Source organism: Talpa occidentalis, unplaced genomic scaffold (genome assembly GCF_014898055.3).
Source record: "Talpa occidentalis isolate TD23 unplaced genomic scaffold, MPIMG_talOcc4v2.1 talOcc4.12, whole genome shotgun sequence".
NCBI lineage: Eukaryota > Metazoa > Chordata > Mammalia > Eulipotyphla > Talpidae > Talpa > Talpa occidentalis.
The window spans coordinates 70,692,305-70,716,069 of record NW_023601212.1 but is presented as its reverse complement, the minus strand read 5'-3'; the positions used below and the strand labels follow the sequence as shown (position 1 = coordinate 70,716,069).

The 23,765-nt window shown below is 42.5% G+C and overlaps 2 protein-coding genes across 3 annotated transcripts in view; both read right to left on the bottom strand.

Moving 5' to 3' along the window:
- LOC119242301 (C-reactive protein-like) lies at positions 1–23,765 on the bottom strand. Its single transcript, XM_054693546.1, has 2 exons — positions 23,756–23,765; positions 1–707 (listed from the first exon to the last, which is right to left on the bottom strand). The coding sequence occupies exon 2, from the start codon at positions 703–705 to the stop codon at positions 208–210; it is 498 nt and encodes a 165-aa protein (XP_054549521.1). The 5' UTR covers positions 706–707; positions 23,756–23,765; the 3' UTR covers positions 1–207.
- Positions 8,622–23,765, bottom strand: part of LOC119240110 (C-reactive protein-like) — a 39,878-nt gene continuing 24,734 nt past the window's right edge. The window contains exons 2-3 of one of the 2 annotated variants that reach the window (XM_054693942.1): positions 9,685–9,789; positions 8,622–9,430 (exon numbers count right to left, since the gene is read on the bottom strand). In XM_054693942.1, coding sequence (XP_054549917.1) covers positions 8,811–9,430; positions 9,685–9,789 — 725 coding nt within the window. In that variant the 3' untranslated portion in view covers positions 8,622–8,810. Of the gene's footprint in view, positions 9,431–9,684; positions 9,792–23,765 lie in introns of those variants that run through there. The other variant, XM_037504473.2, reaches the window with a different exon arrangement.

The following is a 23,765-nucleotide window of genomic DNA, read 5'->3' as shown; positions in this document are numbered from 1 at the left end:
GTAACTTTAGTGTTCAGGGCAGGGCCTCAGTGTATATGGGGCAGAGGATCAAGAACTAAAGGTCTTACAGAAGGAAAGCATTGCAAGGTCAGGACAGGGCCTCAGGCCACAGTGGGGTCCCCATGAACACCTCCCCGTGAGTTTCATACTTCAGCGCCCGCAAGTCCAGGACGTTAGGTCTGAAGGTCCAGCCAGCATAGACGGCTTTCATGTCTTTCTGCGACAGCACAGAGTCCCACATGTACACATCTCCATGTCTCCCACCAAGGACTGCTGCATATCAAAGGCACCACCCAAGGAATGCTGCCTCTGTCCCAGGATGATGCTGGCATCGGTCCCGATGGAGTAGCCCTTCTTCAGACACCTCCTCACCATGGGTTTCCCATCCACCCAGAGCTCCGCGATCCCTGAGGCCGAGTGGCAGCTGGCACAGACATGCTCCAGGGCAGGGAAGTGCACAGGAGACCTGAAGGACACCTGGGCGCCACTCACGCCCACACTGTACACCCCATTCCCTCGCCTGGACAGGAGAATGTCTTCTGTCTGCTTGCGGGTGGTGTAGAAGAAGAGGCCGTAGGTGCTGGGCAGGTCGGTGCAGAAGCGCGGGCACAGGGTGAAGGCCGTGAGGGGCTTCTCTGCCTGTGCCTTCAGGGTCACAAAGGAATTAGCTGACTCTTCGGGCAACACAAAGACCTTCCCATACATGTCTGCAGGGTATAAAACAGAGGGGAAATGTCAGCTTGTTAAGATTCTTTGGCCACAAGCTGTGTATAGCACAGCTGGATCAGCTACCACAGGCCCTCTCCCCAAACCTCATCACACCCTTTCCCCACTGGGCTCACCCTGAACTCTGACACCAGACCTCACCTACCTATCTGGAGGAAAGCGCCTGGGAGGCTGATGACCACCAGGAAGCATGGCCACAGGGTCTCCATGCCCCCGCCCCCCACCTCGCTCGAGGCCCAGAAGCAGGCTGTCCTCCTGGCGAGGCTGGTCGGCACCGAGCCCGCTTGGCTGGGCAGCTGAGATCCCTCTGCCTCAGGTCAGCTCCACCCTGGTCTTATATATGTGTCTCAGCCGATGGGTAAATGATTTTCCAAAATTGCCCCTTAGAACCATAAATCAAAGCTCTAAGAGCAAAGAAACCAAGATAAATCACAGAATGAGAAATCAATAAGGGTTATTTATTAGAGACTCCAGGTGCCCGAAGGCCCTCAGCAGCCCTGTGTGGCAGTGCTTGGAGACTTTACACTTACATCCTGGGACTATATCCTGGGGAAATGCTGCAAAACAAGGAGGTGAGGCTTTATCACAAAAACAACCATGACGTTACCTAGGGTAGTGAAAAAACTGAAAATTGGAGCATGTTTAAGTGCTAAATAGAATGGTCAGTTATAACATTGGTTGTGAATTTTATCCTGCAATGTATAAAAATACAATGCATAAAAAAAATGTAAGAAAAAAGATAACATAGGTTTGTTTATACACTATTTTTTAAAAGAAGTAACAGTTTAGAAAAAAATCTATAAGGAATACCCCCAAATAATGTGTTCTTATCATAGTAGTGAGGTTATGGAAATTATAGGGGATTCATTAATATTTCCATTATGTGGTTATATTGCTCATAAAATAATGTGTGTGTGTGTGTGTGTGTAATTAAGAGGCAAGGAAAGAGGAAATGAAGATCACTAGTGCTTGAAGCTTCCAAAGATACTGCTTCATTTTATGAATAGAACACCCAGTCTGACAGTGACTATTTGGCTTTACTCCCAGAATAACTGAAACAAAGGACAATATCAGTTAGACATCCTGAGATACATATACATACAAAGTGTTTTGCAATATATAAATCCCGTATAAAACATTATAATTACATATAAAAAGAATTGTGCATCTCTCCGTCACCGCCTCATTGTGAGTTTTCCACTGATAGCCAACAAGGGATTGCTAATAGAGGGTATTTCTCAATTGACTGAAAGAATCATCTAGCTTGTGGGTAGCCTATTCTGCGCACAAAGAAAAGGGACTGTTACAGATGGAAGTAGATTTCTGGAAAAGTTTGGCTTTTTTCATTTGTTTTAACGATGTAGCGTTACATTTTCTTTTTAATTACCTCTCCCAACCTTTTGCATCTTGCTTTTAAAGTAGAAGACTGGATTAAAGTAAATGCTTCAAGAGTTTTTTTTCTTGTAATTCTAACCATTTCCTCCAATTAAAAAAATGCATAATTTGGACATAAAAATCATGCATATTTTGGGCACGACAGACTTCTCCTGCCACGCACGCTGCTCCCCTCAGCAGTGTATTTCGTCAGTCTGCCTGTTCTGTTCCCGGTTCTGACTCTGGTGAATCCTCTCACCCTCCTGCACTTCTGATTGTACCCAGTGCTTGTATAAATAAATAAATAAATAATTTTTTTTTTTTTTAAATCATGCATATTTTGCACAGAAAAAAATAATAGATGGAAAGATTGGGACTAAGAAAGAAAGAGGTATTTTCCTGTACCCAGATTGCCTTCTTGTTACCCTGGGCTCCCCCATAAGTCAAAAGCAAGTGGGTGGACATTTTTGGAAGTGTGATTGATTTCTAGGACCTATCTCCAAAATGGATAGGTCCTATCTCCAAAATGGATATTCTGAACAAGGCTTAAAACAGAAAGAGACAGAGGGGTAGAGAGACATAAAGCTAAAGCAAAGGACAGAGAAGAGAAAAGGGAAGAGAGGGAAAGGAAGAAGCCCTACCTGGAACCACATCACCATCCACCGCTGCTTGCAGTGAGCTGGTCACACAGTATATAACTGTTCACACCTGACAGTGGGGGTGAACTTTACCAGAAGTGGGGTTCAATCAATGGAGTAGCCAAGGAACCTTGGCCTTCCATCAAATATTTGTGGGGGAGGCCTCCCCTCCCTTCCTGCTCCCACTCAGACGCTCCCATAAAAATACCAGTGGAGTTCAGCTTTCTCAGACATGGCAGCACTTAGGTTTCTCGCTGATTTAAAGCCCCGGTAGGTCAGACAAACACCTTGAATTGCAGAGATCCAAAGTATCAGTCAGGGGAGAAGAAAAACATCCTAAGGCAAACAGAATGTTTGTTATCACAGTGCTGCTTTATGGAATAAATAAGACTGCTGGAGGGAGGGTCTCTGCTCACTTAATCTGAGAGCAGCTCCAGCCTGGCCTCCAGGGCTTAACCAGAGCTTTGGGATCTCCCCAGTTTAGACAGAACCACACAATATGAGGGAAAGAGGAGGCAAGGGGCACATGAAAAAGCCCACACACACCATCAGTGACAACAGAGCCTTGTGAAGCTGTCGCTGGGCCATGGACAAAAGTCCCAGGTTCCCGCTGAAGACTTGGCTGCACTTGCTGTCACCTCAAGGCTTTCCAGCACCCAGCCGGGTCTCACTGCTAGAGAATCTAATGTCTGGATCTCAGGTGGCCTGGCTGGTGGGATTTTAAAAAGCTTCCCCAATGGACTATAACATTAGCATCTAGAGTTGGAACCACTGACTGGGAGGGCTCCTTGTGCGCTTCCGTGCCTGTGGCAAAAGCCCCTAGAATAGGGTGATAATGCCTAATGTCAACATGACAGAGGAAGAGGGGAGGATTCCAAGGCAAGAGCTGTGGCCAGGCAGAGTCTGCCCAATGCTGCGTTAATCCTAAAGATGAGTAGGGTTTTTGTGGGAAAGCCATTCTCCTAAACACACAATAACAATGAAGAGTTGGCAGGTGCCATTGCCTCAACTGTGGCAGTTAAAAAATGGATATGCAACCTCCTGGGCCTGCCTCTCCAGGAGAAGACATACTCCCAGCCCCAGCTCTCCCTCCTAACGAGAGCAGAGTGCAGGATGAGCTCTAATTTGTGGGCCCAGGTCTGGGCCTCAGTTTCCTTACCTGTCAAATGAGGACTACAAAGCAGCGCCTACCCATAGGGTTGTGGGCAAACAAGTAAATGTAGGTGAGGGGCCAACAACAGTTTCTGGAATATTCAGTGCTCTGTGAACAGCAGATATTTTTAGACTACCTGGGGGCTGGCCTGTGTGATAGCTTATCACCCTGGTAGTGTGCCAGGTGCTGAGCTCACCTGTCTGCGTGTGTGAAAGGACATGGGGTGAGGAGGTCACAGCCAATGAGTCCTAAGAGAATGCACCTAAAAGAGGCCAAAAGGTAACTGAGTCATGATGTCTGAGATCCTTCTACAGAGGTGACCACCAGCCTTTGAACTTTGTGGAGTAGGTGTGATCCCCAGCTTGAGCTGCCAGGAAACACCAAAGTGATGGTTCCAAAGACACACTAGCTGAAGAGCTTGTGCACTACAGATCCTGTGGTCTAAAGCAGAGTCTAATCCAGCAGGTCAGTGTTAATGAAAATACACTCATAATAAACATCCAAGTGATGAAGAAGACTATAATAGGAAGGCCGCAGTAAGAATCACTGGGCCAGATGACTCTGGAAATCTAAGCTTGGAGTCACATTTTCTTTTTTTTTTTTAATTTTTTTTAATTTTATATATTTTTTACATCATTTTTCATTTTTGCACAATGTATGCATTTTCATCTTGGTTATAGTCCCCATACAATTCCCACCCCCCCCCTTGTGTGTGTCTCTGGTTTATAGTTGCTTGTTGATTTTGATTTTTATTTTATTATAATTAGTCTTTTTCCTGGTCCCTTATTTAGGTTTTCTAAATTCTTGCTATGAGTGAGACCATCCAGTATTTTTCTTTTTCTTTCTGGCTTATTTCACTGGGCATGATCCCTTCCAGCGCCATCCATGTTGCTGCAAATTGCATGAGTTTATCTTTTTTTGATTGCTGAGTAATATTCCATGGTATATATGTACCACATCTTCTTGATCCAGTCATCTATTTTGGGGCATTTGGAGTCACCTTTTCTGAAGAAGAAGGTTAACAAGGCTGCTTAACCCACGTCCAGGCACAGAAGAAATGCCAGGCACATAGATGAATTGGCAGTAATAGCTGCAGGGAAGGAATGTGCCTTATGCAAGGCCACTCAAGGCCACCCAAGGCCTCAGCTTGGTTTTCTGAGCATAAAGCTACTTAGAAATCAAAGATGCTCTTCTCTTTTTTCCCTGGGACTTGGAGGGTCTGAAATGTGTACTTTGGAAACTTGATTTGGGTGTTGTGATGGTGGTGTCCATTTAATGAGGTGGAATCATTGCTTCTTTGTTGTTTCCTGCTTCCTGTGGGCACATCAAACTTGGGGGCAGTGGAAAGCAGGAGGAAAAATCACAGGCTTCTCTTCCTGTTCTCATTGTCAATTGGGACTCCAACGCTACTTCTCAGCCCAGGCCAGTTCTGAGGTGGCTGTGTCCTTTCCTCTATGCCCTCAGTAGACCACAGAAATGGATGCTTACCCACCCATCTGTCTGGAGACCATACAGTCTTCTGTTCATGACCAGTCACCCAACATTCTCACCGGACACAGGAAGATTTTTGATGCTTCATCTAGTCATCACCACATTGCATCCCATGTTAGATCTCATCCCTGGCTCAGGCCTGGCCCTGACTCTTATACCAACATGGCTAATTTCAGTCCCCAAAAGAAAACATCCCATCAGCTTCTAGCATCTCCCAATAATTCTGCACATACAACTTGTGACATCTGTGTTTAGTCCACCCCTCCACTGGCCTGTAGTATACTACAGTGTCTCTTCAGATCCAGATGCTGTCCCTGTCACTCGTAAGCTTCATTTCATGGGTTAAAATATATAAATCCATTCTCCTTCACCTATTTTTTAAAGATTTTTTAATTTATTTTTTACATAGAAGAACTGGGGTACAGGCCAGAGGTGTGAAGGGTGAGAGGATTCACCAGAGACAGAATGGGGAGCAGAACAGGCAGATCTACTGAAATACACTGCGGAGGGGAGCAGAGAGCCAGACAGAGAGGTCTGCTGTGCCATGTGGGTTAGCTCCCTGGCCAGGAATTGAACTCATGCTGCAGTAGCTGGTGATAGCTTGATGGCACTGAGACTTAACCCCAGCACCACGAAGGAGGCCCTCTTTCGCCTCTTTGAAGGAAGGAATTGTTTATTCTCTGCTAGACAGAAGCTCTTTGTCTAGTTTACTTCATTCTTCTCAAGGAGGCCCTATGCTGTAGTTTTTAGTGTAGGTCACATATACCATTTGGACCTCTGTCTTTTTAACATAAGGCTTAATGCCTGACTCTACTTGTGGACAAAATGAATGCATGACCCCTTCTGTAAAGGAAGCCCATGCTGATGACAGAGTTTTATTAACATCAACTGGCTGTGGCCTCAATGACAATTGAACTTTCTTTCCATTTACTGTGAAAAAGAAGTAGAACCAACCTGCTCAAACCAAAATCATCCACTTTGGCAGATGTCATCTAGCATTTAATTGAATTATGTAACAACTTCATAAAGTTCAATTAACCAGTTATCTTGGGATATATTTTCCAGCAAGATTATGTTGAAGTCTCTATCGGTAAGCTAAATTGCTTAAATTTAAACATTTTAGGAATGCTTTATTGAGATATTTTAATGTTCATTGAATCAAATACCTGCTGTAAAAATTTTCCTGCCTAAAATTATTAGGACCAGAGGCTGTCCGGTAGAGTAAGGTAACAGTAATTGAATTCTGAGGAAAATATTAGCTCAGCCCACCTCCCTGAGGAATCGGAATGGTCTTCTATAATTAAGACATATGTCCTGACTGGATTCTTTGACTAGAAAAACAATGTGAACGCTTCCTTCTGCTCAGCTGAATGTCAGGGTGTATGGATCTGCCCTAATTGAACAGCAGGGATATTTGCACTTTCATTTTTGCCTGAAAATGTATCCTTAATTTCTGTGCTTTTAGATGGCCATCAAAAGTCAATTAAGGTAATCAATATTCATAAATAATTATCTCCAAGATGGGCCATTCATCCCCTAATATTATGAAATTAATTTTTAACAAATCACACACTTTCACTGCTGTCAACCCAGACCAATTTTGTCAAATTGTGCTGTGTTGGTATATAATGAACCTATGTTTATGGCTACACTACAAAATAACCTAATAATAATAATGATGACAGCAGATCACTGTTTTGAGAGCCTATGATTTGCCAGGCACTGTACTGAGTGCTTGATACACAAGATCTATTTGATTTTTAAAACAATCCTTTGAGCTAATTATGGTTTTCCTTCTTTACAGATAAGGAAATCAAGACACAAAGAGATTGTGTTGCATAGCTAGGAAGTAGCTAAGCCAGGATTTAACCCTGGCAGTCTGATTCTAGGACCTCTGTGCACATGTACCTTCTCTATGATAACGCTCTGCTATGCAGAGAGCCCCACATGTCACATTCCATATGACCTCACCTAGAAGTGAAGGGCAGCAGTGAAGGACAGCTCTGCAGGAAACAAGATTCCATCACTGGAGGCAGTGGCAGGGCAGTGGGGGTGGAGATGGGGACTTTGCTACTACGTGGGAACTGAGTAGCTTGGAGCAGGGCGTGCAGTCATAGAAATGGACTCTGGATCTCAAAATCCTTAGGTTTTTTCTTCAAATTGGGGTGACAATTGAGTGAGAGCATGACCCCACCACCACCACCACAACTGGCTCCACATGAGTGGTGGGCTCTCACCAGAGAGGGGCTGTGCTTGCCAGAGGCCAGCAGCATGCGGTGGACATTGAACTCAGGATGGGCAGAGGTCAGTCTGAACCCACAGGACTCAGTGTCAGAAGGTCACTAGAGAAGTCACAACTTCATATGCAACCATCAGAAATAGCTCAAACTTGCTCAAGTTAACAGTGTTTTATTGGCTCGTGAATGTGGTTGTCTAGGTGTAGCTCTGGGTCCAAGGCAAGGCTGACTTGAAAATTCAAACAATGTGATCAAGGTCCCATTGTTTCGACACTCCCTGGTCTCTGCAGGTCCCAGCCCAGCATCTTTCTCCATGTAGTAAGCAAGAAAGCTGCTGACCCTCCCAGAGTCCTGTCCTCTCAGCTTGAAATGCTGCCAGAAAGATGTCTTTCTCCCGAAGTCCATAAGTTAATCCTTGGGAAGATTGCAATTGGTCCTGCTGGGAACACACATCACCCCAGCCAACCTTCACAAATTGCCCTGTGCTGGCAATGTGGGGTGGCGAGGAACCCACATGCAGTTTAAGAGCAGTTTCCCAAAACATCCATAAAATAAAGCAGTCACTGTGAGCTAGCAAAAACATGATTATGCCAGCCTTGCTGTAACAATTACAGTAACTGGGCAGATGCTCTGCTTTGCCCAGGAAGGAAGACAGGCCTTCTCCATTAGATGCCACTGATGGCCACTCCAGGAGCTTTGAGAATATGAGGGAACTGCGCATGTTGCTGGGTTTTCATTTCAGAAGACCCAGGTTAGTGTCTCAGCTCTTACACTGAAGAGTTCCATGGATGGGCGAGTCCACCCTACTTCCTGGGGGTTCCTGTGTAAGGAATTAGCCAGACCATAATCCCTTCACAGCTCAGAGATAGACTTGTCTTGTATCCTTTAAAAAAAAATCATTTCTTTATAGGTGCTGATTTTCTCCTCCAGGTGAAGGGAAGGGATTATGTCTAAAGTCTTTTCAACTTAAAAAAATAAAAATGAAGGGAAAAACAGCTGCAACTCTGAATCTTTGGGACAAGGTTTCCCACTATTGCTCACAACCTCCCAAGTCAGACACTTAAAGCCTGTCCCTTATGCAAAGGAGAGTGGAGCCAAAAGCAAAAGGCGGGGTCCACAATGTGGACCCCTCTGTGTCTGGGTAGAGGGTCCAGAACTACAAGTTCTCTCTGGCAGGAAGCACTGCTGGCTTCAGGACAGGGCCACAGGCCACAGCTGGGCCCTGATGAACACCTCCCCGTGTGCTTCATACTTCAGGTCCCGCCAGTTCAGGACGTTAGGGCTGAAGGTTCCACCAGCATATAAGGTGCTAATCTGTTCTGGCGACAGCACAGAATCCCACATGTTCACATCTCCGATATCTCCCACCAAAGACTGGTCTTTATCAAAGCTCCCACCGAAGGAATCCTGTTCCTGCCCCAGGACAATGCTGGCATCTGTCCCCACAGAGTACCCCTTCTTCAAACTCTTCCTCACATTGGGCTTCCCATCCACCCAGAACTCTGCAATTCCCGAGGCCGAGTCCCAGCTGGCACAGACATGCACAGGGGCTGTAGTGACTTTGGGACTCGGGAATAAAACTTCATCCCCACCTACTCCAAACACATATCCTCTACTCTTAGACCAATACACGAGGATGTCGTTGGGTTGCCTGCTGGTGGCGCAGGAGAAGAGGCTGTAGTCGCGGGACATATCGGTGTAGGTATACAGGCACACGGTAAAGGCCTTGAGTGGCTTCTTTAGCTGTGTCGTCAGGGTCACAAAGGAATTATCTGACTGTTTGGGCAACACAAAGGCTTTTGTGTGCATGTCTGTAAGACAGAAAACAGTAGAAATGAGAGATGTCTCAGATCCCAAAGATCTCTTGCACACAGCTAGAGTTTGGGATTGAGAATAGACTAACCTCTCCATTAAACACACACATATACGCGCGCACACACACACGTGCACACGCACACACACATACACACATCCATCTGGATGCTCCTCTGAATTCAGTTTGCATAATCTTGGGCCCACCTATTACCCAGATCAGACCTCTGGCATAGCCTGGTGGAGCGCCTACCTGTCTGGCCAAAAGCACTGGAAAATCCAATCAAGACCAGGAACCAGTACACCAGCTTCTCCATAATCACTCTGCTACCAGAGCTCCTGGGTCTGGATTCACCCCCTGGAAGGAAACGTCTGTGCCTGAGTGCTGAGAAACTAGAAGTCCTGGATCCCTTGCTCAAGACCTGCCCCATCCCAAGTGTATTTATTCCCTCAGCTGGGGCGGGGGGGGGGGAACCAGTGCTTCCTAGCAAATGAGGTTTCCACCCCACCTCCTGCGACTGTCTCAGGAGAGGATGGGTAGCAAAACCATTCAGAACAGAGAAATCAATGTGGGTTACTTATTGCCAAATCACCCATTTTTTGTGACAGAAGATGAAGACACACCCCAGTACTCCACTTAGCCTCTCTGTCTGGGGAAAAGAACAGAAAATCTTCACCTGAGAGGGCACTGGTATCCAGGTACATGCACATCTACTGCAGCCTGAGGCGCAGAGTCGGGGGAGAAATGCTGACATTCCTGGAAAGGACATCCTCACTCACCCGTCTAGAAATGACTTGTTTGCAGATTGGGAAATAAGACAAACATGCCCTGCACTGAGACAAGGGCAAATTTTACGTAGTTAATAAGAGTATAACTACTAAGAATTCTCTGGTCCAGGGAAACATGTCTGCTCACAAATGTGCCGTATGTTGGCTCTTCTGCAAACAACTGATGTCTATTTTATTTTCTGCTCTCCTTGACTGCAAACCTCTGGAAACAGTTACTGACAACTTTTACTTTCCCATCTCCTGTTCTCCCCTTAGTCCACGCTAGCCTCCATCAAACTGAATGTTTTCTAAACATGTACAGCTCATCAGTAGGTCCACTTGATATAAATGGAAAACTGATCAAATATGGAGCTCTAGGGAGCCCAAAGCACCTAGCTGCTTCTCTTATATCAGACACTGAATGAGGCCAACATGACTTGGGCATGAGTATACAGATCACTTGGCAGTCAAACACTACAGCTCTAACCTTTGCTAAATGATCCCAAGGTCAAGAAAATTATGCATGTATATTGATGCAAAACCAGTAGTTGCATCTCTACTAAGAGAAAGAGGGAACATTTAGACCCTATAATTTATGGGTAATGGCATTACCTTCCTAAAAGGCAGCGCCCAGTACAGAGTGGGGCTCAACAATGTTATGGGGTGAAAAGATGAAGAAATAACTGAGAGAATGAAGAAAGGGAAGGCAGAAAAGGGCATGAAGGCTAAATTTAATCCACAGTGGACTGCACATGAGTACCAATATCTTTACCCCAACTCAGTTTCTACAAATGACAGGAAACATTATTTGAAAGATAACTTGATATAGGACCAGAAAAAAAAAGAACAAGTTCCAAGAGCAGAATGAAACATGGCGGGGTGGGGGAGGGGGCAGAAAGCAGACCAATTACATGGATAGAGGAAGCCATAATCCAAGATGTAGGCAGTGGTGGGCCACATGAAAAGGTGAAGTGTTTCTGAAGTGCTCCAGAGTGAAGGGTGAAAGGAAAAGTGGCAGGACAAAAAGTGGTGGGGAGAATGATTATAGAGTTATGGCCACTGTCCCTTACTTCTTAGCCAAGCATTAAGATCAGTGGCCATGGCCCACCACAGAGTAGTGAGAAGTAGAATGCATCCCCAGGAGGCTGGACACACCCAGAAGGAAGCCCTAAGCTCCCATATCCAGAAGACAGGTCGCTGGTTCACCTGGCCAGCAGACAGGTGGCTGGTTTACCTGGCAGCACTCCCCACTCTTTTTTATAATGACTGAAGGCATTCACAGGTATGCGGGAAGAACGCAGGCAATGGGAAGGGGGAACCCCCTCAACAAGCACAGGAACACCCTCCGCAAGAAACAGAATTAATGAGTAATGAAGTTATTTGTTGCAAAATATAACTAAAATATTCAGAGCACATAAAGCATAGACTCAAAAAGACAAAAATTGTATGACTCAAAACTGTGATAGTCAAAGAAGACATTTCAGAAGAAAACTTGGAGATTGGAAGTAGGAAAGTAATCAAAGAAATAACAGAAAACTTTCCAGAGTGAATGACAAGTGTGATCAAATCAAAAACACCACAAAGTCCCAAGAGGATTGCATTAAATAGATCTGCGTCTAGCAATAGCCAGGAGTTTGACAACCTGGATAAGGAGAAAAATGGGAAAAACCTCCAGGTAGCTGCAGATGCTCCTTAGAAAGGAATAAGAATCAATGAATGTTTAAAACTGTCAAGAAAAAGAATAGAATTTAAAAAGAGAGAAAAAATAATATAAAACAAAGCTATTTGACATTTTAACAAGTTAGCACAACAACCCAAACTAGAATAGTACAAGAAAAGAAAACGTAGGATCAATCTTATCTATGGACAGGGATGAGATTGATACAAGAATCCTACATAAAAAGATACAGAAATCAAATCAAACTACATTTAAAAAATGTGTAAACATCACAACCCAGGAGATTTGTTCAGCAAACAAGACCAAGTAGATACAGCCTCACACATCCACTAGACACTCGTTGTCAGGAACAGTCGGCCTCTACCCTGCCCCAACCCACAGCCATTCCAAGGCAGCGCTCACTCTCTGGCAGGGAGAACAGACTCTGGAAGTGGCCCCAGCCCTTGCACATGGTTTCTGCAGTACAGGCTTCTCCCTGCTGGGGTAAGAGTCAGTGACACAACAGCAGTGTGGCGTGACAACATAGAATTCATTATGTGGGGGGGCATCAGTCTTTCCCCTGGAGTGGCTGGAGCTCAGGGTTAAACTCTGTAGCTTTAGCTCAACACCTCTGTGAGTGGGGAAAGGTTGAGCCAAGAAAACACTCATGGCAAGATCTGCCATCTCACTCCCCACCCCCACACTAGCCACCACCACCCCCTGTCCCCACCCCACCCTCCTCACCTTCAATCACCTCCCCACCGCTACCACCACCCCACCACCCCATTCTGCCCCCAACAGAACTCTGGAGTTATTCAAACCTTACAGTTACATGGATAAGGTACTTGAATGGTTCCCATAGGAATTTATTGGGCCAGCACTTTGGGTCACTAACAGCAGACGGGCAGCTAGAGAATGATAATTAATATTTGTCTCCCAAGGGTTCTCCTCAGAAATGTAGGGAAGTTTGAAATCAGAACCATCAATGTCATTCATATCACTCTGAAAGATTTAACCAGCAACATCAAGTGATCACTCCAACAGACAGCACAAAAATTTAGAAAATGGATCATTTGTCCATCCTTTGTAAATTTTTAAGAACAAAAAGTACTAAAAACCTATGGCAAATATCATACTTAAAATGAAATTTGAGAAACTTCCCTTTGGAGTCAGGGGCACAGCCAGATGCCCCAGTCAGCCCACTGCTCTGTCCACCCCAGTGTGGCAAACAAGGAAAAAAGCAGTCTGATTAGAGAAGTACAAGGATTTACACATGTGGTTGTCCATGCTAAAAATCCTAGAAAATCTATTCACCAACTATTAGAATCAATAAGAGTTCAGCATTTGTGTTCATAGAGATAATCATCAAACACATTTAAAATGTTCCTCTCCCACAGCAGAAATCAATTAGGAAACATAGCATGTAAAAGATCCCTGTCATGACTCCCGCATCACGCCTGAAAAGTAAGCCTAGTGGAATATTTGACACTTTAATTTAAAAAACTATAAAATATTAGGGCCTCCCCTGGTGGCGCAGTAGTTGAGCGTTGGGCTGCGAAGCTGCCCGCAGCCTCTGCAGTGCCAGTTGGATCCCCGGCCACCGGTGAGGTTCCCACATAGCAGGCAGACCTCACCTGCCACACCCGCTGCTCCCCTCAGCAGTGTATTTCGTCAGTCTGCCTATTCTGTTCCCCACTCTGGCTCTGGTGAATTCTTTCACCCTCTCGCGCTTCTGACTGTACCCAGTGCTTGTATAAATAAATAAATAAATAAATAAATAAATAAATAAATAAATAAATAAATAAATAAATCATAAAATATTATCAAAGGGCATAAAAATGAATAAATGGGGGAGCTAACCTTTATCCATCCAGTGACTCAAAATCATGATTAACACTATTGTTCCCCAAATCTATGTATATATCCCATTAACTATGCTCATATCCTATAATTCAGCCATTCTAGGAATATAAAAACTATTTTAAAAAAATAAACTCCCTCAGAAAGATGTCCAAGGAAATTTGTCGCAGCACTGTTTGTAGTTGAGAGCAGGAGGGGAGAAATCCAGATGTGAGAAATGCATATTCATATGAAGGAATGAAATTCCTCCACTTGAAAGAATGAAAGATATATTACATCCTACTGTGCAGCAATACAGTGTGCGGAGGCATATTTGACCGTAAGTGATTGGCAAACAAGAGAATTGTGTCAGTACAATGCAGAAGTTACAGTCATTCATATGCCATCTTCCCTAATAGGTTAATGTAGTGAAACAGTAAAGAGCATGCTTTCTCACGATTAAAGAAAACCCTTAGTAATAGACAAAGATCTTAATGAAAAGGCTGAAAGCATTAGCGCAAGCAATAGCTGTTTGGTGGCTTCAAGCACAGCTTACACTCCACAGCATTAAGCTATGTCATGATGCACTAAGTGCTGATAAAAAAAATTTTTTTTGATGATTAAAGGATCAGATTTTAAATTGTGATGAATCCAACAGCTATTGGAAGTGATAGCCCTCAAAGACATACATCTTCAAGGAGGTCGGAGGGCGCTGGGCTGAATCTGCAAAAGCATGGCTAATGGTGAGGCTCTTGAAAGATCTGAAAAGCCCTGGTATGCTAATCATTTTGTTGGGATTGCAGTTGACGTTCGTGCTCTGGTGTACTAGCGTATAGGTTTGGAGTGGTCTGCCCCTAATTATCTGTGGTTCTAATTATCCCATGAGTCCTGCTATTTTTAGCACACAATTATGCAGAACATGAGCGTTTTCAGGAATGCATATATCACATGATAGCCAAAAGAAATGCCTGCATTTCAAAAGGGATGAATCTTAAAACAATGTTGAATAAAAAAGGCAGGTGATAAAAGCTCTTTCAATGCTATCTCTCACTCAGCTTTTAAAATTCAAAACAGTAGTATGTTATGTACATAAATATCTATTTTGTCTATACAGTAATTGTAGATGAATAATTCATCCTAAAAAGCCACAACTCCAGACAAATAAGGAGAAAAACATCAAACTCCAATCGACTTTCTATAAAATTCCTGCCCAGTGTTCCCCAAACCTGTCCAGGTTGTAAAAAACAAGGGAAGTCTGAGAAACTGTCACAAGTCAGAGACGTGAGAGACATGATCACTAAATTCTATGGGGTTCCTGGATGGAATCCTTGAGCAGAAAAAAAGCGCATTTATGTAAATGTGGAGAATCCAGTTACCAGTCCTGCACCAAGGCTGGCATTAGAGCTTTTGCCAGGCAAGGAAAGATGTTAAGAATAATGTTTCGGAAATTAGATGAAGGACATCCAGGAACACTCTGAATCACTTTTGCAATTTAACTATAAATCTAAAATGATTGCAAAATAAAAAATGTATTGAAAAATTTACTCATTAAAAATATGTAAGAAAGACAACATAATTCCATTACTCGACAACATCTGGGACAGGGGATTAGCTGTTATTTATTGAGTTTTAGTTTAAAAAATATGATGCAAACTTCCAATTCTTGGTAGGATCATTTCTCAAAAAAAAAAAAAAAACACCATAATTTAAAAAGCAGGAATGTTTCTAAGTAAAGGTAACCGTTAGAAGATTATGTGTACATCTTTCAAACCACTCAAGAAAGAAAATGTAAGGGTTGAACTATAAGGAAGTTTGTAAATTGTTCTGCTCTCTTTTCCATCTGGGTTTTGAGCCAATTGCAAGAAATTAAGAAGTCAAACTGCCCATGGTCAAAACACTGACTTACAACTGAAAGGGCTTGGGCTGGGGACAGTGGCTTAATACTGACCCCGGATGCAAGAGCTTCCTGATCCAAGTGATGGTGGACAGGAGGATCCCTCACTGTGTAGTGCTTGCTGTCAGCCCCCGCAGATCTGAGAGCAGACCCAGCTTGTGCACGCACATGCACACCCACCACACACACATGCACACATGCTCACATGCACACACACCACACCTGCACACACTCACATTCTTACACACTCACATCTATACATACACAATCTCACACACACATTCATACTCATACCCACCAAATAGTCACATATACTCAGATACACTCCCACATACACACATACACTCTTACTCAAACTCATACACACACACTCACATGCACATATAACTCTCTCTCTGTCTCTCTCACACATGCGCGTGCACACACACACGGGGAGAAGTGCTGAAAGACATGTGCCAGGCCCCTATCCCAACTTATCACCAGGACAGGTCTCTCCTTCCAGCAGGGAGGACAGTGCCCCAGAAGTGGCTCTCTGGCCCCCAGGCTGTAAGTGCTCACTCAGGGCTGATTTGATGTAAAAAATATGTAAACTAAAAAAAAAAAGAGAGAGAGAGCTGATTTCAAAGCACCAAGGAGCCAAGTCAGGAGGAGGTATGAGCTGCACCAGCTGCCTAGCAGGGCCCACCTCTCCCCTGGAGACGCAAGGACCTGGATGCTTCTCTAAGGCTGTGCTCGCACAGAGAAGGAAATCAGGAATGAGAGTAAATATTTCACCCAAAAATACCTCCATTTTTTGCTCCTTTACCTAACAGGGCCCAACCAACGTGCTTGTAGCCAACATGAAGTGCTATCCCTGCAGCCCTTTATAAATTTCCCATGACTGCTAGTTGTCAATGTCTATTGTGCTCCAGACGCTTTGAAATGGGTCAGAACAACAGATAAATTAAATTTCCTAGAAGACCATTGTGCCACCAAGTCTATACTTCCCAATCCAAATTATTTCTAATCACATTATCCAAATATAGTTCCATCAAAATTTTCTGCAATGAAATGAAATGACAGTCAATCAACAAGCAACTATAGACCAGAGACATACTATGGAGTGGGGGAAGAGGGAGTAGGATCAAAACAAGGGTAGGGGTGGGAATTGTATGGGGACTGTAACCAAGATGAAAATGCATACGTTGTGCAAAAATGAAAAACGATGTAAAAAAATATATAAAATTTAAAAAATAATAATAACAAAAAGATATCTCAGTAAAAAAAATGCTAAACAACATATAGATGCCCCAAATCTAAATATAAAATCTCTTTATTATTAAATTTCCAGGGAGGTTAAAGCCCCCAAATTAAATTCCCTTATAAGTAAAGTCCAAATTAATCAAAGCCCAAAGTTAAATTGTCTCACACTTGTGAGATAAGAATCCAAAGAAATGAGTCTCCAAATTCATTCTCCTCAATTTCAACTTGTGCTTATCTCAGCTGGAGTCACACAGCACAGCCGGGGTGGTCTCATTCCTTCAACATCTGTAGCCTGAATCCCCTCCAAGAGCCTGCAGAACTGAGGGGGCCCTTCCAGTGAAGACTGCAAAGAGTTCCACAAAACTAAAAGTCTTCAAGGAGGATCACAGATGTGACCCAAAACAAGCTGACACCAGGTTCCCCAGTCAGCTCCCCCAGACAATGTTCATTTCCCCAAAACCAGGACTCGGTGCTGCCCAAGGCAAGAACACAGACTCCACAGTGTCTGAGAGAATGAGAATTGTTGAAGCTAAGCTTGGTTTGAGCTTCACAAGAGACCAGTGAAGCAAAATTAATGTCAGTTGTCCTGTGTCTCTGACCTATAAGCGCATTTGGGAGAAATCTCAAGAGGTTAACTTGAAGTCGATGGGTCTATGTGTCTAGGAGAGAAAGCTGCCACGCACACGCTCATGGGGGTAGCCCTGGGGCGTCCTCACTCCTATGAACTGCTGAGTAATCTGCAAGGTTGGTGGCAGCATCACCAGGCCTCACTTGATGTGTCTTCCTTCTCCTTTCTGCCTCCTCTTGTATGCCATCCATTCTTGTGACCTCCAGTGTGTGATACCCCTGAGGTGCACACCTGGAGGTACAGTTCCCACAGTATAAACAGTAGGAATGTTTGGATCTGGGCCCCAGAAGGTGCTGCCAAGGCTGCCTCCTAAATCATTCAGGTCCATAAAACCCACTTGGAAAGGGTTTCTCCCCATCCTGACACATTTCATCTTGATGACACCCAAGCAGATTTCTGAAATGAAGTTACTGTTGATACTTCCAAAGCTTATCTGTGGGGCCAAACACATGATTCAGAAAGTATTTGCTTAGCCTTTGAATGTTCCAGGTCATTTTTTTATGTAACTAACAGAGCAAAGGGCAACTTCAGAGGAGATGACTAAATTTAAGTAATAAATGGATACGTGGGTGGGTGGGGGGGTGGGGGGGTGGGTGGATGGATGGATGGATGGATGGATACATAGATAGACAGACAAATATATTTGCTTGCCAAGTGAATTTAAATATAGGCCTGTAGCACCCTTTCCAAGCAGACCGCCATTCCCAAGCCCCTTGTACAGAAATCTTGGCACCAGTTCTGCTGGGCATGGTGCACTGTCTCCAACTACAGGGCTTGTTTCTCTACAGTGAACTAATCTGGGAATGACTGATAACCAAAGGCATGAAATCAGCGTGATATAGATGTTACGTCATTGTTGTTTCTCAGCCAGTTGCTATTTTTAACCACCAAGCCACAACTGTCCCAGGGTCCACTGACAAGGCAAACATGGCCAGCTGGAAGACAGCAGAGATAACTGTTCCTCCTCTCAGCCTTTCTGGCCATGGGCCCATCTCAGATGTCTCCAACGCGCTCTCCATTCTAATCTCAGTATGTTGTTGCTTTGTCTTCATAATTCAGCCTTTACTTACATACCTTTCCACCAAGTGAGATCTGTTTTTTTAAAAAAGTAATCCTATATTTAGAGTATTGCATCTTAATTTATACATGGTAATATCAAATAGTTTTATGAGAACAGTTCTTAACATCCAACCAGTAACACAGTTGTGTAAGTTTTGAACAGTCAGCCCCACACCTTTGGGGAAATCACGGGACCAGTTGCAGAATCAAGGTGTCTCCCCAGTGCCCTCTGCTTACCGCTGTTACCCCTCCACATATATTCACAGTTCATTTGCTTCCATATTCTTGCTTCCTAATCTGGATACTACCTTTTTCAGATGATACTGGGAAGATTCCATATATGACATAAGTTTAGCCAAGCAGGAACATTCACAAGAAATTTGGAGACACAGATTTTCCAAGGAATCAGTGTGCAGATTCTCAGCTTCCTCACAAGACTTTCCCAGTACTGGGTGTCTATATATGTCGCAGAGTCTAGTAGGTGCCCTTCCTACCCCCTACTCATGTTAACAAGGGAAGCCTCACACCAGTGGTATCTTCCAGATACATCATGTTTTGAAATACACACCTTCCTCTTATGCAAAGGTAAGGAGAAAGTCTAAGAAAGTCAATGGAATGATTTTTGATATTAATACTTAATTCTGATTTACCCACCTCCAAAAGCCAACCCCCAGTTAAACCCATGTTCACACACCACACCTTAAGATACTGTTTCACATAATTTTAACCTCACACTACATGGGGTTATTACCAATTAAGTAATGACATACAGCATAAGTAGTATATTATCAGACTTGAAAATATTATTACAAAAATTAATAATCATATTTAGTCCGCACCATTCCAATCTGGATATTACTGATTAGTAATCTATATCACAAGAACTTCCCATAATTCTTTTCTTTGTGGTTTTTTTAATTGTCTTGGGAAATACAAGTCTAAGTAATAAGATGTAGTCCCTGAAAATAGAAAATGTATTATTTGTCAACAAAATACACATTGCTATTGACATATAAAGTTAATACTTGGTTATATATTGTATTATAATGAAAAATATTGTGATGCAAATTTTTCCAATATCTGACTGATTTAATATTTATTATTATAACTGTCATAAAATTTCACCTTTTAATATAAAAAATGTTTTCTTTTCCTTTCTTCCATTTCACCACCATACTTAGATGCAGTAATGTATGTAAAACACTGCATTGCATACAGTGAATGCTCACTAATTCTGGTTTTTACCTTTTTGCTGTATTGTTATTATTTTCAGTTTCATGAGAATCTTATTTTAAGTGCCTTTTTTTTTTACATCATTGTTGATTTTAGGATAGTATTTGATTTCTCCCTTCAGGTGTAAAAAACATTTGAACTGCACAGGTGATGGGTTGAATTGTGCTCCCCCACAAAAGATACATCTTGAAGTCCTAAACCCCAGTACCTCAGAGTGTGAGCTTGTTTGGACAAGGGTTATTGACACATAACCAACTACAGTAAGGTAACACTGGCTTAGAGTAGCCGTATCCGACACAGCTAGTGTCCAGTAAGAAGAAGGCTGTGAACACAGGGACAGCGAAAGACCGGGTGACAACAAATGCAGCCTGGAGCCTGCACCTGCAACTAAGGAGCACCAAGGCTGCTGGGAAATCCCTCCTGGTAGGAAGGATCCCCGCTGTAGATTTCAGAGGGAGCACAATCCAGCTGACACAGTGACTTCAGACTTCAACCTTCAGAGCTGCAAGACGATACATGTCTATAGTTTTAAGGCTCCCAGGTTATCGTACTTTGTGACAGCAGCCCCAGGAAGGGAGTACAGCTGACCTTCCTTCAAATTTTGTTTTTCTTCTCAATTGCACTATCACTTTCTAGTAAAAACAGTCATAATTTTATTTCATTTAAATTTTTTAAAATTTGCCAGTCTGTGGCTAAACTTCCAATGAGGACTCAGTCTTTAAAAAACAGTCATTGCTCCCCTCAGCAGTGTATTTTGTCAGTCTGCCTGTTCTGTTCCCCGCTGTGGCGCTGGTGAATTCTCTCACCCTCCCGCGCTCTGACTTACCCGTGCTTGTATAAATAAATAAATAAATCTTTAAAGAAAAAGAAAAAAAAACAGTCATTAGAGATTTCCTTATTCACAGTAAAGCAAGAGTTTGGGGGTGGGGAGTTATAAAAGACCCAAGCTCTAATAAGAATATAATGCAAGTTTTTCAACCTAGGTTCCAAGGACTACCAAGGTAGGATTGAAAGCCAAGCACCAAAACTAAATATAATGAATTATTTACATAATGTGCAATTTTTTTCTAATAACGGCAACTCTGCTTTGGGACCTTCATCATAAAGCATTGTCAAACAATATATGAGGAAATCCCTAATGCACATAATTTACTCACAGACTATACAGCTGCATAAGTTAAATCAGTTAATTCTTTGTGAGGAAAGCACAGGGCACTAGTAAAATTATCAGCAAGCTTAATTTTTAAATACAGTTATCAGGGTTGGCTTGGAGACCCTCAAAAGAATTAGCATGGTTCACTCATGTCACCATTTTTCTAGGAAAAAAAAAAACAGAAAATCACACATAAGTGTGGAAAAGGTTATAATTCCTAGTGCATTATTAACAAGTAAAAAAATGTTGCATACTAAACTATCACTGCCATTAAATGCGTTCCTTATTATGATATTCCAATAATTTGCTGAATTAATAAAATGACCAAATAATAGCACTATGCTATACTATACAGATGCTGTCCTATGTACATTCCTATATCATTCAATTAATCTTTATAATTCCAGTAAGTGCATTACCCCTAGTTTACATATAGGGAAACTGAGGTATGGAAATGTTATTTATCAGGTTATGCTAGAGATTATGGTAGATCTATTTCCTATGTCTTACAGATAGAAAATGCATAGATATCTGAGTTCATAAACTGTGTCCACATTTATTGAGGAAAATAATGTGTGCAATGAGTACTTTGGTTATGACATTTTTTAAATTTGATTTATACTAGGAAAGTGACATAAGGGGCTCTACAAATGTTTGCCCAAAACTTATGGGACCTCTAAGTTACATGGCCTATTCTTAGAAGGGACCCTCTTAAAGAGCCCACATGAGCTTTAAGTCTGCCATTTTGAATTCTCTATTTTTAAAAAAAGGGCCCCACATTTCCATTTGCACTGAATCCTGACATTATGTAACCAGTCCTGACCACAACAGTGATTACACAGAAGTTGTTTTCCTTCCTGTGTGCCTGCATTAAAACTTGCTTTATCTTGGGAACATGGTTTTATTGATAGACAAGCTTTGGTTGCAAAAAAAGTGGAGCTCTGACTTGTAGGGAGTATTGAATGTTACCATTTAAATTGTAAAAATTACAAAATCAAGGGAGTTAAACCTGCATCTTTTTAAAATGATGTGTGAAGAAATGGGACCCTCACATCCCGGGCTCACGGCCACTTCAGAAGTGAGCTGGTTGCCATGGGAATCATAATAGCGTGTTTATTTGGATTGAATATGAAGTAAGACTTTTTCTGACATAAGAGAAGTTGACATAGCAGATTGATGTGACAATGAATGGTGGCTTTGCTCGTCAGACAGGGTGAGCATATGGCTCTGTTTGACCAGGGCAGCCATTGAATGTTGGCAGTATTGGCATGATTAGTACCCACCCTCATTAGGCTAATAGTGGTTAATCCCACAAATTATGTCTCCAGAGCTAAGATGTTTTACTCCCCGTGCCAAAAAAATGTACATTACAAATGGATGTTGCGGAAATATTAGATTAACAATGGTGTGTTGAAATCAATATTCAAACTTTTCTAAACCTTTCTAAGTCCATCTGTTTAAACAGATAGCTCTAGAAGGCCATCTAGGCCCATCTAGAAGGGTCATTGGCTAAATCTTGATAGTCTTTTCAGTATCATTCAAAGAAATTGGGAAGCAAATCCTTCGGCAAGTCAGGTTTCTTTTTTTTTTTTTTTTTCATTTTTTGTTTTCAACAAATTTAAGGAGAAGTTATTCAGTTGACAGAGTATTTCATAAAAATTTTGTGATAGAATTTGTGATTTGGGACGTGAAACCTGGAAGAGATTCAAAGAATTCAGCAAAAGTGTTTGTATATAACTTCTAATCTCTTCTGCTTATGGATGTGAAAAGGTTTCTTAGGGATCAAATTTTTTTAAAGGAGGCAGAAATAGAATTGATGCTATAAGTAATATTCACATACAAAATACAGAAACTACTTCAAAAAAAAGAGTAAAATTAGTCAGTGAATGTTCGATGAAGAAAGAGACATTTACATGGTCTTAAACTACCTCCCCAGAAAATACCTATTAATGACAGAGTATAAATAACTTCATAGTGGAGAAACCTGGTAAACATCACGTTCATTAAGTAATCAAATTTAGCACCACCAGTAATGGGACAAATTCAAGTTGTGTGCCCACAACTAGATGCCAGAAGGAAAAAAATGTACCTATTCCATGATGTTCCTGCCCAAAATGCACACTAATGACTCATCACGAGGGAACAGCTAAGGAACCCCAAAGGGAGACAGTCTGTAGAGTAATTGTAATCTACAAAAATGCTAATATCATGAAAGTCAAGTACACTGAAAGAATGCCAAACTTGAGAGATTTGACTGCTAAATGCCATGTGTGATCTAAAATTGATCCTTTTGCTATAAAAAGGACACATCTGGGGAAACTGATGGAATGTGAAGAGGGTCTGAGGCTAGAATGGTAGCAACAGATCAAGTTAACACTTGGTTTTGATGGTTATATTGTGGTTATAAAGGAGAAAGTCCTTGTTGGTGGAAATTACATATTGAAATTGGGGGGGTGGTGGTAACAGGACTTCATGTTGACAACTTATTCTCGAATAGTACAAATGGTTCAGACTCACCTTCATGGGATCCTGTCTTACCCAGAAAGAAGTCAAAGTTCTTATATAACTGGGAAACATTGTCCCTTCATGATCTCCCCCTTTCTTCCTCTTATACCTTATCTCAGGGTCCCCCCTGACTTACTCTGCTCCAGGCACACAGGTCTTCTCATTTTCCCTCATGGCCACCACCTTCTCACTGGCTGTTCCTACCATTCCCCAAATGCCACCTAGCCACTCCCTCATCTCCTGCCACAATAAATGACATTTAGAATGTCATTTAATGCATGCACGTGTGTTTGCATATGAATAATCACTTCCTGGGTATTTCCACAAAGACACGAATAATGATTACCTCCGGGTAG

Excerpts from the sequence above, each read along its gene's own strand:
- LOC119242301 (XM_054693546.1), bottom strand. The coding sequence starts at position 705 with ATGTATGGGAAGGTCTTTGTGTTGCCCGAAGAGTCAGCTAATTCCTTT.